At 42.6% G+C, this 16,204-nt stretch overlaps 1 protein-coding gene across 1 annotated transcript in view; it reads right to left on the bottom strand.

Annotated features, from left to right (window-relative positions):
- LOC135915285 (uncharacterized) overlaps positions 1–16,204 on the bottom strand; it is a 297,520-nt gene that overhangs the window by 247,280 nt on the left and 34,036 nt on the right. Inside the window, exons 18-26 of the mRNA XM_070539179.1 lie at positions 14,175–14,287; positions 13,405–13,522; positions 13,035–13,184; positions 12,480–12,593; positions 6,727–6,853; positions 6,557–6,601; positions 4,661–4,729; positions 2,400–2,528; positions 736–959 (exon numbers count right to left, since the gene is read on the bottom strand). Coding sequence (XP_070395280.1) covers positions 736–959; positions 2,400–2,528; positions 4,661–4,729; positions 6,557–6,601; positions 6,727–6,853; positions 12,480–12,593; positions 13,035–13,184; positions 13,405–13,522; positions 14,175–14,287 — 1,089 coding nt within the window. The remainder of the gene's footprint in view (positions 1–735; positions 960–2,399; positions 2,529–4,660; positions 4,730–6,556; positions 6,602–6,726; positions 6,854–12,479; positions 12,594–13,034; positions 13,185–13,404; positions 13,523–14,174; positions 14,288–16,204) is intronic.

The following is a 16,204-nucleotide window of genomic DNA, read 5'->3' as shown; positions in this document are numbered from 1 at the left end:
ATCATAGCAGATACACGTGTGAACACACACGCACCCTGTTTGAAACTTTTGTTAAGTGCAAGCGCACAAGACTTCTCATGGGTCATTGGGTTTCTGGCGTCACATGGGTTGTTGTGTCATAATGACACCGCAATTTCGAGAAAAGCGATTAGCAAGAATGCTAGTGCGTTTGTGTGCAAGAGCACATCTGCTTGGCTTCTTGGTCATTTTGCAGCCTAGCTATAGCATTTCACTTGCGTCTCGGGCAAGATGTGCTTACCAAATGTGAAATATGCACCGTTCCCTGCAGTATTTCAGTGCATGAAATCTGAGCAGAGTGGAACATAAGTGCCATTCAACTACAACTGTCTATTAATAATTAGTGAGATTGCAGTTGGCTTTGACAGGCAGATAATAAGAGTGGCGTAGAATCAAATGAATTTGCTACAAACTCACCATCCTGTCACAGCAGCGCACAAAGTATGGAAGTTTTTGGGTAGCGTCTTTTTTCCGACATTTTCACAGTCGAGATTTTGGAATACCCGAAGCACAAAGCAAAAGCATTTCGAGATAACAGATACATAGAGTTGACACTAAGCCAGGAAAATATTGACTTAACCGGTATTTCAAGATATTTCAAGGGCATAGTGCAATTGTGTAATTAACTACTGATTAGGTTGCATACATGAGCAGCATCTTCAGCCAAAACACTGAATCACATAATCGAAATTTATACAATCCAAGAACTACACTTACAGCGAGGGCGTCTGACAATTTGGCAATGCTCCGAGAGGTTCTGTTCACATTCAGCAAAGCAAGTCCATTGAAACCCTGCTCTCTCAGCACTTGGGCTGCCAGTGTGCCAAAGGCCAGGCCTGCTTTGGAGCCATACTTGATCAGGTGTCTAATGAGGCTGTTATCATCAAAACCAAGAAAGAGTGCCATGTCACGGCGTAACTGCCTCCAGCGCCAAGTTCCTCCTAGGAGCAGAAAACATGCTTGCATCAAAAAAATAAAGAAAGAAAAAAGAAAGAAATTCCAGGGTTTTACGTGGCAAAACAATGATTTGATTATGAGGCATGCCATGCTTGCATTAAAGATTCCCGACAAAGAACGAGGGTCCTACAGAAAATAATTTACTGATTCCTGCCTATTCTTAGCATATTGTTGAAGTAAATTGTTTCATTTCATTTGTTCATTCCTAAGGGCCGATGGAGTGACAGAACGAAAAATGACATGTAACATTCAGAAAGCAGCGGTGCAGATTAGAGAGTAAACAAGTGTAGGTGATATTATAGTTGAAATTAAGAGGAAAAAATTAATTTGGGCAGGCCATGTGATGCATCGGTCACATAACCGATGGTTTATTGGAGTTTCAGAATGAAAGCCAAGGGAAGGAAATTGCAATCAAGAACTGCTCACTAGGTGGCGTGATAAAATTAGGGAATTTGCAGGCATAGAATGGTGTCAGCTAAGAATAATGGTAATGGTGGTAATGAAAGTCCAAAGGGCATTACACCAGTGCAAGCTCGAGTGCATGTTTCCTTTGCAAACAAAGAACGCAAACAAGAAAAACAGAAAAAAGCAGTCAGTTATTAACAACAGTGGGAAAGCTCTAGTATGGGTAAAGCTAATTACAAAGTTGCTATACAAAACAGGGTAGCTTTCAGGATGTAGGTTGAGTATGCCTTTTAGCAGTGTGTTGTTAGATTGCTTTGAGTAGCCTGATGCGATGAATTGGGTGGCATGGTTCACGATTGTTTCTAGGTGGGAGGTGAGGCCCCTCAGGATGGAACTTTTTACCTGTATTATGCACTACTTCTATGTAGTACACAGGAGTAAATCCCAATGCTCAACTTCTTTTTCTTGGGGAAGACAGCCATCAAAGCTGTCTAAACCCTCACATACTGAACCTACTCAAGCTCTGCAGTAGGAAATAATCATCAGTGCAAGTGTGGGCAGGTGGGAGCTAGACATTTTCTGACAAATAAAAAGGCGGTGGCTATGATGCATGTGGGACATCACAACAAAGTTGTTGGGATGGTAGAGAAAAGGGGACAAAATATGTGATAAGTTGGCAGTCGAAGCAGCTCAAAGAGCCAAATCTCACGACTTACAAGCCAGGGTTATCAGAAGGCATGGCTATGTTTAGCCTCTCAAGCCAGCACTTTCCATGTCATACCAACGACTGAGCCATGAAAGTAGGCACTGATGCACACATGTGCGTCACACACGTGTGCTGTTCACACACGTGTGTGCTAGACTTAAGCACTTGTTCATAATATTCAAAAGACAATGCTGTTCACTGTTCAGTAAAGGTGATGAATTGAACAGGTTTCAGCAGCCATGTTAATTGAGATTTTAGTTCAACATGAAGTTCAGACATCATATAGAAGAAAATGCTTGTAGTGATCACGCACTTGGAACAACAATGGTCTGTGTAGCTTGGTTAAAAAGTGCACCAGAGAAGACTAGATGTGTGCAGTATCCCTGGGGAACAGCAGCTTCGTGCTCAACATTCTTGGATATCACGCACACCAATGGTCGCTCTGCAAAATTGAAAACAGCCATGACGATTCGTAGTGTGACTTTCTGATCCCTCTAAAATTTTAAGCTTAGTGAAACTTGAATTTCTATTAGGAACAAAAATAATCTGTGACTCACTCTTTGGTTTACCACCTCTACTGCGCGAAATACAAGGGCGAATCAGAAAGTCTCTGCACCTATTTTTATTAGCCAAACTAAGGTACATACCGGTAATACATATGTACTATTCTATGTACCTTATGCTATTTTCTCACATAGTCCCCACACCGGTTCAGATATTTGTCCCATCGCAGCACTAAATTTGAGATGCCCCTGTAGTAGATGAGGATAGCTATAGGGACTTGTTGGCACGGCATATCTTATTTTGTTGTAGAACAAGCTGAATGACAAGGACAACAGAAAGGCACATCTGACACACACAGCGCTAACTTTCAACAATAGATTTACCTCCAGTTCTCATTGCTATATATACACCCTCAAAATGTCATATACAACATGTGTAAAATCTTAGTAAACATGAACAAAAAACAGGGAACTAACGCAAGCACTTTTTTTGCCACATAGATTGACAGACATGTACACATTCAATGCGAACAAAGATAATCGAGCTCTTTTGTGGATATGAAATGGAAGGCTTACTGATGCATGTGTCACCAAATGTTGATATTTGTCTAGCTTCTACTATCAAGCACATCATCTCACATCTGCTTCTACTCATGATGAGCGTTTCTTTAAATCTGGGTTTGCATTTGCATCTCTGGCAATGTATGGCAAGAAAGCCATTGGCAGCCACGTTTACTTTGTTACTGTGTTCTTGTAGACCATCATTTATGCATCTACGTGTTTGGCCAATGTAGGATCGTCTACACCCAAGAGGAATCCAGCATACCACACCCGCGACGCAATCAATAAATTTGTTTTTATATTCCTTTTCGCATGTGGTACGTGTGATTCTTTCTGGCCTTGTGTTTCTAGACAGGCTGACCAGTTTATTAGGTGCCGAAAATACGACATTGATGCCGCTCCTTCCAGCAATCTTTTTTCATCTGTGGGAGGACCTATGTATGTAGGGGATGCCAGCAACCTTTCTTTTGTTTATGTCAGTGGTTGTACCATGCACCTGCTCCAAAGTGCTTTCCTGTGCCTTCTTAAGCAGTCCTTCTGCGACTGACACAAGCATGCGACTGACCCACCACCTTCAACAACTGACAGCAGCGTCATGCCGCATAGCTACTAGCAGATAAGATCGGGCCATGCCAAGAAATGTCCACTGCTGGGAATGAATTTGTTGACTTCACATTTATAGCCATAATTTGGCTAAAAAAAAATAGGGGCAAAGACTTTCTCATTTGCCCTCGTAATTAAATACCAGTGAAGTTCATAAACAAAAATTTCAAGTTCTCGTGTTCCATGTTTACAATGCAGGTACTTCATAGGTTTACTTTTGATGATTGCCAATTGTAACAATTTCTGATGGCATAATCTACTCCCAACAAGAAAGACACTGTCCTTATAATCCGTAATACTTTGTAAAGAAAATTGCAATGCTATTTCAAATCATCTTAAAAGCAATTTGTTCCAGTAATGAGGTGCAACTCCTATGAATCACTGTTATCACTTTCACAACAGCTTATGTAACTGCAATATTCCAGGATGCATTGCCCCACTGCACTTTGAGCTCCACAATAAAAAAATGCAGACTTCATTTACTCAGTTCCCATTACATCAACTACTCCAAACAGCAGTTAAATTTGCTGTAACTTAATAATAATAATAATAATAATAATAATAATAATAATAATAATAATAATAATAATAATAATGTTTAATTCACCTTAAGATGTACAGATGATTTTGGTGGGTCAGCCCCTCGACTCCCTAAGCTACAAGGAATTCCTGCAACCTTCAAGAAAGTCCTCAGGATGGACACAGCCAATTTCCATAGCTCATATAAATGTAACTTCTCGAGTTTCTGGGACTGTACCATCTTTTGCTTGGAATTTTAGAAGAGCACACATCCTCTGCCAGGCTGCTCCTTCAGTACCAAGGCAGCATCGGTAGAATGAGTATTCTATACAGACATGCACAGGGTAACCCAGAGCCATTCATAAATGAGGCACTACTGTTTACTTACCAGAAGGGTAGTCTTCAAGGCTGCTGCTTGTTGTTGTGTTGCCTTCTGTCTCGGAAGACTCTGCAAAACCTTTGAGAAATGAACAAAGTGCGCATTGTTTACAATGACTAATTGCAAAAGCTTCACAAGGTAACAGCAGAAGAACAAATTGACATCCTGAAAAAGTTCCCGGTAAGGGAAAATGTTCATCAATCCAAGGCAGCTCGAAGCTACTACAAGAATAAAAAGACACCACCATCATCAAAAACCAACAAACAAAAAACAAGCAAGTCCTTCAAAATTTCCCCTTTCATAATATTTTTCCATCTTATGTATATTCACAGAACATATTTTCTCATTAAAAAGCTTTGTTGGTTACTTGATCACAGGCCAACTTTGAAGCTTCAGTGGTTTACAGAAGACCTCGATGAAACTATAGAAGCTTGAACACAATTTTCCAAATAATTTAAGGTATTGCCAAAGCACAAGATTTCACCTTGCAAGCATAGCATCAGATGCGGAGCAACATGGACATACTTTGCCCTTTTACTGCTGTAGCAATTGACAGTGGTGCTGACAATACAGAAACATACTGAGAGTACATGGTTGAAAGCACTGCCTCACCACGAGATGGATTATAGTAGCACGACAAGGACAACATACAGTGACAACAGCTTGCAGCAGTGTAAAAAATAATTGCACGACCATGCTCCACGACCCTCAATGCTTTTTCAAAGCACATACATAGAGCATATGTCGCCTTGAAAAAGACAAGACATATTACCGTATTTACTGGCATAATGATTGCAATTTTTTTGTAAAAAAAAAATTGACGCAAATTCAGGGGTGCAATCATTGGGCAGGTTAAATTTCCCACGAAAAAAAAAAACATTTTCTTTTTTCATCCTGCATTTGCTGCGGCATGACAAGCAGGCGGCTGCCGCTGTCAGTGCGGGACATCAAAACAAAAATGGTGGCTGGCGGAGCAAGCCAAACGCGATTATTTTTCTTCTCGTGAGTACATTACGTGCATTGAAACAGTTTCTTCCGTATCAGTAATGAATAATATTGTTAATATCGGCAAGTATGCGACAATAACGTAGCCATGTCCACTTTGAGGGGACAGAAACATAGATGGGCACGCTTAGTTGCCAGTGACATAGAAACACATGGCTGGCATGCTGCGGAAACTGCGACATATGTCTACACTGCTATTCTAATATAGCACGTTTCCACTAAGGGTGGGTGAATATCTTAGCTGCGTTACAAGCGTCAGCGTATGAATAGGGTATCACTTCTAACATATCAGTATAAACGTGGCCACTATTGTTGCCGCTCGCGATTTGTTGCGTGCCCACGAGTGCAGACGAGAGGAATCAAAAGGCACCCTTTATGCTGTTGTTGACCAAAACCATTATGAAGCCTACAAATAATAAAGCCGAGGCAAGCTTGGTTGTAGCTTTTTTTTTTCATGGAAGTGCAGGAAGTGACAAAAGGAATGAAATGGGCCATCTGCTTAAGAATGTTGGGTGCATGCAGACCACTTGGTATGTCTTCAAGAATCGTTTGCGTAGCATTCAACAGATGGTAAGCGCGAACATCATTAGCTTGACTTGGCACACTACATATCCCTGCGACAAGTTCGAGATGTGTCATTACATGGGAAAGAAAAAAAAAAAATCGAATTTTGACGACAAAATTCAGGGGTGCGATCATAATGCAAGTAAATATGGTATTAGTCACATCACGATTTCACATCCGCAGTGGCACAATGTCATTGCTAATAAATCAAGCAGTACTATTTAGACTAGCCCAGAACTTGTAAACAGCCAAACTCTCTCACTTTGTTACAAACTGCACTCCCTGGCACACTAGCCTTAATTGTACTGAAACACAGCAGTCTTTCGAGTAGCTTACCTTTTGGAATTCTTGCCATGCCTTTCTTTGCAGTTTTACTTTCATCTAGAAGAAAACGTGCAATTATGTACATGGTCTTAACAAACCTGTTCTTAAAGATGTGCAATTGAACTCTGTACAATATAGGCAATGCATTAAGACTACGTCACACTTCCAGGTTAAGTGCTCACCTAGCCACTGCCTTAGCGCCTTCATACGTGCATAAGGAGTCCCATGGCAACGTCCTGTGGAATCTTCATAGTCATAGTTGAAAGCAGCCACACAAATAGACGGAACATTCAGTGAAGCAGCAACCACCTACACAAACAGTGATAAACTTAATTTGTATATTATGCGTAACAAGCTCATATTCAGACAGACTTATAACAATATAGCAAGCAGAGGAGCTGGTTGATTCACTGCAGTGGCAGAACAGCCACCTGACATCTCAGTGCGATTTTGGCACAGGAAGAAAGCTAGATTTGGCGTAGTGATAAGCACTTTTGGCACAGTGCCGAACGTACATCTATACACCACATGATCTCAATATTCAGTGAATCAGTCAACAAATATAGCAGAGCGGACTCTATGCATATCAAGGTGGTGGAATAAAAAAGAAATTGTTCAAATACAAAAAAAAAGGTTGTTGAATTTACAAGCACGGGATCTGCTCTTCCGATCATGCAAGGTTGAATGAAATATGTACACTAATAAAAAAATTATTAGACAATGGTTGCTAACCTTTCTCTAAAATGGGCTTTCATTTCCATTTCAATGTCAATGCTCCGTACATGCACACACCAGGCCTATCTGTAAAAACCTAAACATAACACCTGTTGTCGACCAGTATGATCTTTTTACCCATAATGAGCTACAACCAAGGGGTTAAAACAAGCATCCTGTAGCTGAAGAAACTTGCTCATTTGACAGAGAGAGTGAATGTCGGTGACATTCACTCTCTCTTAGTTCTCAGTTTTCGCCACTGTCTCATGTCTCATTTGTGAACCATGTCGCCATGGTTCACAAATGATCATATTTACTATGCCTACTCTTCTAAACCACCAGCATTGTTTTTTTTTGTGGTGGCTGTTATTGCTTCTTCTTCGAATATTGATGCCATGCAGGAAAGTATTGCTTTTTAGTGTTAGTATCTAGACTGTTAGTATAATATTTTACAAGTATAGTTGTGTCATTGTATGTTTGTCGCATACAAACATTTCGTTTTGCCTCTGTCATAGTGCAGTTATCGGGTACAGATGCCGTCAAACCTTTTGTGACTTTTAGTCTGTAAGCCCAGCCAACATTTCCTGCTACAAATGTACCAAAATGAAAAAAAAGAGAGGGAGAGAGACATTTTGTATAAAAATTACTAGGCTAGCTTCATAAACTTTTAATACACTGCCTTTTCCTGTGCACGTAACACGGTACACAACTGCTTCTACCATTTTGCATTGCAAAAGGCATTTGCATGTGCGCTGTGCTTCAAGCAAGGAAAACAAAAACAAAAAAACATTACGGCAGAAACCATTCTCAATGATTCACACACATCTTCCCGGGGAAACATCCTCCCGGGGAAACATGCTCCCGGGGAAACATGCTCCCGGGGAAACGCTCGCTTGAGCACCACCACATGCATGAGTCACAACATCCTGATGATGTACAATTGGAACCAGAGACTGTCGCAGACCTTACATGCCACACCAAATTCGTCTTCGACAAAGCACTTTTGAAAGCACATGTCTCTGCCCTGTGAGTGCCGGTCTTCCAATAGGCACCACTTGGTTTCATCGGCCTGTTCAGCGGCTGTTCCCTTGGTGTACCGCTGTTATTCAGCCATGCATTGCTTCTCTTCTTGCTCGTTTCCCATGGCTGTGCGTGTCTCATTGTCCCGTTGCTTCGCCTTCAGCCTCCCCCTTCAGTTCACATTGCATACCCTTGTAGCCTTTGCAGAGAGTTTGCACTCTTACACTCCTCTTCCACCTGATACTTTCGAGGGCCTACTGTTGCGTCTGCAAATAGAGGTCTACACACAACGTAGCGCATCTAGCGCAACAGAACCACGTCTCTTTATGGTGTGCACATCCATACTGGCAAATGAAGCAAGGTGCCCAGTCAGTAGCGGTGTGTGAGCTAGTGCAGGGGGGTGTGTGTGCATCGGCAACAAATTATGTGACCTTGCATGGACTTCTGTTCGACCTTAGCTCTGACAAGGTTTCTTGACTTCTAACGTGCAAGCTATTTCCTGCATAACTGGGTATCCAGTTACATGAAAGCTGCTTAAATTACAACCAAGGGATCTGCTCTTCTGACTGTGCACAATTAAATGGACGATCCGCACTAATAGCTAATTATTAGCCAGCAGTTGCTAACCTCCCTGCCTTTCCTCTCTTTTTCTTCCTTCTTCTTCCAGCCACAAGCTGAGTATGCAATTATAAGGCATCTCTGAAGTGGCACTGTCAACAACAACGCTAAATAATGGGTAAATGGACACTATCCGAAGTCGCCTTTTCTTCTGGCAGCCTACCTGAACTATCTCCACGCTATGCTACTATAGTAGTACGAAGTATACAAAACTGGCGCCGCAAGCTGCACAAACAAGGTCGCACAGCAGCAAAACATTGGAACAATTACCAGAGAGAAATAGAGGGCCAACAGAGATAGAGAATAAGGGGTTTCAGTTTTACTAGTGAGGCAGCTCTTATGCTTCTTTGGTGCAAGCTTGGCACAATTTTCCGCTAAAATGTTATTTTGGAGAATAGGGCAAAGGACTGCTCTCAACCCAATTTGAAGAAATCCGTGCAGCTGTTACTCCACTGTGCACTAGTATAGGAATGGAATGGGGTGCAGGCTGGAATACACACAGTGCTGACCATATGTTTATATTGAAAGCCTGTGTTATCGCTTACAACAAACCACAGAAGGTATGGCGATTTCAATGTATACAGCATTTTGATTGTCTAACCCCCATATACCATATAGACACATGTAATGGCCGGACCCCCTACTTGGCAGCCCAAAATTTTGAAAAAAGTTCCATCGGAGAAGCAATCACGTTCGATGCACCGAAGCCACGCACACTCATTGGCGAATTCTCACGCGTTGCATACTTCCGTGTGCCGCTACTAGATGGCAAGAGCTGCACATTGACCTCTGAGCAATGGTACATCCAGGGATATTGGGGTGTGCAGTAGTGACCAGCTGCATCATCCTGTGTAAGGGCCAGACTTTTTTTTCCGCAATTTTGACGAGGTGTGGCCCTACTAGATGGGGCCACACCTGTGTAAGGGCCACACCTCGTCAAAATTGTGGAAAAAAAAGTCTGGCCCTTACACGAGTCTAAAGGGTAACATATTTTACTGCAACAGCTATTAAAAGCTCAAAACTGGGTTTCTTTGTCTGTCCATCCATCAGTTCTGTTATGCTGACTATGACCATTATCGTCAACAATGTTTTTGCGTTGCCATTAGGCTACCTCACATCCTCAGCTTCACCATTGCCATGTGAGGAAGAAAAATAACTTTGTCCACCAGCGGTATGTTGCTTGCAATGTGCTAACACTTCACTATTGTGCAATGATAGAGCTTAATAATTTGTGCATGACTCTCAGTGTGGTGGTGTCTGCATATTGAAGGCCACAACAAGTGATAGTGAAAAGGACATGGCTGTTGTGTACATTGCATAGAAGTTGTTTGCAAGAAAACAGCAGTGTATTAATGTGCAGTTCTTTATCGTCATGGTCATGAAGGCAGCGTAGATGACATAAATGAGATGTACATTACAATGACATGACTCAAACTTTGTATATGCTCATAAATGTGGATGCACCAAGGATCAGGCAGCTGGAAGAAAACATCAAAGGCATATAGATGTCGGTCACTGCCAACGACAGCACCACAATGAAAAAGCTAAGAAGTTTTATGCATTAGAGTAGCTCAGACAATTTATCATTTTCTTTTTATATAATATTTCAAATGTTTCATTTATTATGTTTGTGCTCTGAATTGGTACATTATTCTTCAACTTCAAGGCCCCTCCCCCACTCCCCACTCCCAACCACTCTATATAACTGCTGGCTTCTGGGCCATTCCCCCATAGTAGCCCATTGTTATTATTTGAGGAACAAGCATGCAACCAAGATGGCGGTCTACACAGTGAGAGACTGCTGCTGTTGCAGTAAACTAGTTCAGAGTCAAAGAAATTGCTTAGAGCAGCCCTGAACCACTTGTTATTGAACTGGAGAAAGGCATTTGAAGTGAAAATAGGTTATTTCAGAAATGCTTTACCACAAAAAGTACTTCAATGCTTTCAGCAGAAGCACAGCTGTTGGCAATCAAACACAGCCTCCACTGTGTTCTCTGTTCTCGTTCCTTCTTCAATGCCCTGCACTGTGAAGGCTACGACGCTGTGGGGTGTGCCCACAGCACTCTGCCTTCTAAATGTTACCGGGGCACACAGTTCAAATTTAATTTTGGATGTTAACGTAGACACCACAACTTCCGATTTTGGTGCCTACTACGCGCTACACATAAGCCAAACGCGGTCGTCCTCAGCGAGCCACAGTGCACTTAGCCAGTGGACTTGTGACAGCACCCCGCGGCATCCGTGGTACCTACACTAAGCAGCCGACCACAGCTACCAATAGTTGTCGCATATGTACATCCAATTTATTACAAAAGAAAGTGTAAGCTTGCCTCCTTAGGAGAGTAAGGAGACAACCTTCTGTTGGAAAGAGGGCACTTGAGAGAAAGGTGACTTCGCAATCTGCTTGCAAGTTCCAGGCACCCCGTATGACAGCAAAACTTAGCTGAGATGTTTACAGCATATGCTACCTGCAGACTGTTATTTCAGCAAGCCCGAGGGGTGGTTCAGGGCCCCTTAAAGCTGTTGCTTTTTGTTAATAATTTGTTATGTATTGGTCTGTCATGACATGAAAAAAGGCCAAGCAAAAGAAAAGAGCCAAATGTGCATGACGGCATGAACCTGCACTTGAAAAGAGGACAGGGTTAAGTGTGCAGTTGTTCAAAACTAAGTTAAACTTCTGTCCTGTTTATGGAACTGCGGGATGTTGCCAATACTACCATAAATAGGCAATCTTTTTGCTTTGTTGTTGGAGTGTACAATTTGTGTTTTATGTATGCAATGCACGTTAAGTCCAGTATGAGCGATATATTCCACATCAATATTCACAGAGTTCTTGTGTTTGATACAGGGTACAATTCGCTGTGTCTTAGGGTACCACATTGTTATTAAAGGGACTGGCTATCATTTTTCTAGGACCTTTTATTCTGTAGCACTACAAAAAGCCTGCCATTTAAAGTGTAAAATCATGCAATGGCTTCTCTGAAAAGTGAATACTAATTTTAAAACAGAAGTTTTTGATCTGCGTGTTCTTTTCTTAACACTGTGCACAGTTGCTGTCGATAACACCGATTACTGGACGCGATGGTAATCTTGGAGGCCACGCATCAGTGCACCACTCTGTTCACTATGACTCCGTTCATTTGCACAAGGCACTTTTAAACATGCGCTAGCTGAAGACAAGACAAACTACTCTCTCATGTAAAGACAAATTAGCATAAGCGCATAAAATATAGTTTCAGGCTATACTATATTGTATCCAGGCAAAATAACTTTCCCTGTGCGGCTTTTTGCTCATGTGACAGTACACGGATTGGGTGCACTGTTTCACCGTAGGATGGGACGTGTCATTCTTGCACCACTTTCAAAGCCAAATTTAAAATATATTTTTTTAGTTTATGGGGTACAAGCATGGTCGTTTCCGTCAATACAACACTCAATCTTGTCATTCCCACCACAACAAAAGACAGGTTCCAAGCGGTAGACAGTCCCTTTAAGTAGAAATACTATTCTAGCGTTACTTGAAGATGTGTTGAAAGCTAGTAACACCAAAACATGATGCAGATGTGAGTATGGTGACAGTTACCTTGTTCATGAGGCTTGAAGGTGTCTCAAAGGAATGAAGAATGTTGCTCAGCTGGCCAAGACTGGTCATAGTGTAGTCGTCCTGCTTGTATATCCATTCATCTTTGCTGCAAACCTGAAAACATTAGGCCCAAATGGTGCGCCAATTAGAAAGCTATCAGAGCATGACTTACTTGCCGCTGGACATAGCAAGCTGATTTTTCGACAGTAAGCCACTCTTACTTTGCTGTTACATCTGCAGATATGTGCCCTACAAATATTAATAATGTACATAGATGAAACAAAGGAAAATGATACACATGTTAGCACTTCCTTTGTTTATATTGTTCTTGCTCAATTCATCTGTGTGTTTTAGTGACAGTTGCAGTCAAATATCTAAAGTTAACACATAAATACTAGACCTCGGAATAGGTTTGCTGAACTTCACTGCATTAAACAAAGAGACCAGGACAATTTGTTATAAATGCAAGACTAACAAGCAAATGAGTGATGTGCAATATGCTATGACTATATAAATATCGGCTTTCTGTGCAAGATTATTGAATTTTTCACCGACCTGTTCATAATGCAGGTGTTCCTCACTGTAGCACACTTGATCCATAACCATGGGTCCATACATGTGGTAGGCAAAAGCCCGCATGTCCACAGAGAAGCAGATGTACGGAGACCCTCCAGTGACATTGTGCATCCACTCTAGTGCACGGTTCTGGAACAACGCAAATCTTGTACACTAGATGGGTCGAAATTCTGCCTCCATGTCTGTAAATACCTTAGACAGTAGTTTAAATTTAATAGCACAGTAATTTAAATTTAACAGCACTTTAACCCATAACAGCAGTTGGCTGCTGTTATGACATGTGCGCTGTTAAGCAGAGCATGACACATGTATAGATGAGAAAAATGAGCAAGGAGTATCAGCCACTTACCACAGGCACCTGTGGTATACATGTGGACAATGGTTGGTTAAAGGTTGATGCAGGTGTGGCACGGCAAGGGCCATAGTCTCCACTATAGTGTGTGTTCACCACAAGGAAATCGACATACCTAGAGAAAACAGATTCTTTAAAGAGCTGGGCATGTATAACACTATCACACAGAAGGCAATACTAGAAAACAACAAAACAAAGATATAGCCCCATACAACTTGTTTTGAAACCATGTAGGTAAGAACCATTGCATTATACACTCCCATCCTGTTCCTTTCGACCGGTGACAACCTAGGAATTCAATACAAGATTCGCTCACAGAACCAGCCTGTGCCTGTTCCCTCTGTGCTACTGCATTTCAAAATATGTTTCCCAAGAGATGGCGATATTGAAAGAGGTTTGCCTCCATGATGTCACAGTGATGTGCTATACAACTAGGACAATTTTCATATATTCACCAGCCTATTTCGTTCATTACTGTGACGTCATGGAGGCAAACCTCTTTCAATATTGCCGTCTCTTGGGAACTAACGTTTCCGAATGCGGTAGCACAGAGGGTACTAGGGAACCTAAGGACGCAGTGGCATGCTGTCCTTCATGTCCATCTGGTTTTATGTTCGCACACACACACACACACACACAGACACAGAGAGAGAGAGAGAGTGTTCTCGATTGACCAACATTCACTGCGTTTAACTGTTACTGTGCATGGTTCAGCTGTAAAAGCATCAACACAAGCAGCACGAAAGCATTACACATAGTAGACTCACTTGTTCAGACTGTTCAGCAGGGCACCTGTATAAGCTGTTGGCTTATCATAGTCGACAACCTGAAGGCTGAGCAGTACACACAAGCCATTTTTCTGGTACACATCGTGCAGTTCCTGCAGTGAATAAAGCTGTATGTCCAAGCAGGTTTTGGTAGGCAGTACATGTGCGCACAGTGGTAATAACTCGATCTGAGTGGTACAGGCTGCCTCCCTGTTATAGTACAAGTACGAAGCTAGCTGCAACACTTTGCTAAGATATTGCAAAAGGACTTCTTGGGCAAGCTGGTGCTTAAGATTCCTAGGTAAACTTGAATGGGCAAGGTTCTGACTGGTGTTGTAGGAGTTGCGGGGTGCTTTTTGCATCGCGTAGATAGATTGGATTTTTACAAGTACATGCTCCAGGAGGGAAGGTAGCAGGCCTCAGGAGAGTACTTGAGGTTATAACCCTGTGTCTAAAGGTCGGTCGTACCTGTTTTGCTTTCGTTTTGATAGTTCCGCGGCTCCCGCCTACCAATTTTTGCACGTTTTTGCATAAGGACGCTTATGTAACTCAAAGGGGACCATTAAAAGATACTTTTGAAAAGTCACGAAGGGCGTGTACATATGAAAAGCCTGGTACGAGCGAACACACCACTCCATGGAGAGCAAGTCGGACTTCACGACGGCCTCTACTCCTCCCCCGGGAAAATCAGTGATGTTATTTTGAAGGTAGAGCACCGTAAGGCGCGAGAACGCCTGTCATGGCATGACTGACTCAGCACGAGCGCTGCAGGCGCGAGGAAGTGTGTCCGACGTACACCCAGCAACGTCGCCCCGCGACTTCTACACCACCAGTCAGAACATTGCCCTTGAACGTGACGCGAGATAGATTTCGTAAAATACATTTAGTGATTGGCGCCTCGCTATCTTCTTTTCTGTCCCTTTTCACGAAATGTATTTCGCGCGCCACATTCAAGTATAGCTAGGAAAACTTCGCTAAGGTTCGCTGTCGGTAGAAAAGCTTGTCAAACACCTTTGTACTGCCGCGCACACGACAGCGCCACGACAAAACATAGCCATCGCAGGCATGCACCCAAGACGGTGGTGCACTTGTACATTCGTCGAAGCAGGTTTCCCGATGGCACTACTGCCGCCTGACCTGCAGTTGCGGTGACTTGAGACAACAAAGCCGTGTCACGCACTACACTTGCGTGAATGGCCTGTCTTTGGGAAGTGCCCTGTTACTGCTATTGTGTCACTCCCGTTTCAGCGATCTGCGACATGTAGCTACATTCAGCAAATAATCGCAAGTGCACTGCAAAGTAGTTTATAGTTTCGCCATGGTTTCACTTTTAACACGTTGAAAAGCTTGGCAAGCGCGCGAATTGATGACGATGGCAATGGCGACGACGTCAGTGCATTGAGCAAAACAGTAAAAAAAAAAAAATCACCGCTCCTTCCAGACCGTGAAGATGGTCGGTCAGCGAAGCTATGTCATGCTATGTTATACCGGTGCCACACCACCACTTTCGATCGCGACGAAGCCAGATCCGGGTCGAAATTCTCGACCGCGATTGGCTCCCTCGCGCAGCTTGCGCAAAGAAACCAATCGCGACCGAGAAATTCGACCCGGATTCGAGCTTGATCGCGATAAGAATAGTGTTACACTAGATAAGAAGTGCGCCGTGCGACACCCATATTAGTTTCACCGAGTGTTACACCATGATAGTCAAACTTCGCAAGCAGTCTGCATTGTAAATCTTTTGTTTCGCCCATTCTTTCACCTCATTTTCGCTTTTACGTGTTCCGCGTAGTGAGCATGCCTTAGGAGCGCTTTTTTTTTTTTTGCGCGTGCTTGAGGTTTCTGTTTGTGTTTTGCCATACTTTATTTTTTCGCTGACGCTCGCGGTAGGCAGCTTCTTCGGGAGCACGCACTGCTTGTGGTGTTCCCATGGTTGTACGTAGCTGGGGTGGAGTGTACGGAACTACTAATCCAAAGCTCCGTATATAGAGTTTCCTACAACAATTTTCGTAGGAAACTCTATGGTATAT

Source organism: Dermacentor albipictus, chromosome 5 (genome assembly GCF_038994185.2).
Source record: "Dermacentor albipictus isolate Rhodes 1998 colony chromosome 5, USDA_Dalb.pri_finalv2, whole genome shotgun sequence".
Taxonomy (NCBI): domain Eukaryota; kingdom Metazoa; phylum Arthropoda; class Arachnida; order Ixodida; family Ixodidae; genus Dermacentor; species Dermacentor albipictus.
This window is presented reverse-complemented; position numbering and strand designations above follow the sequence as displayed.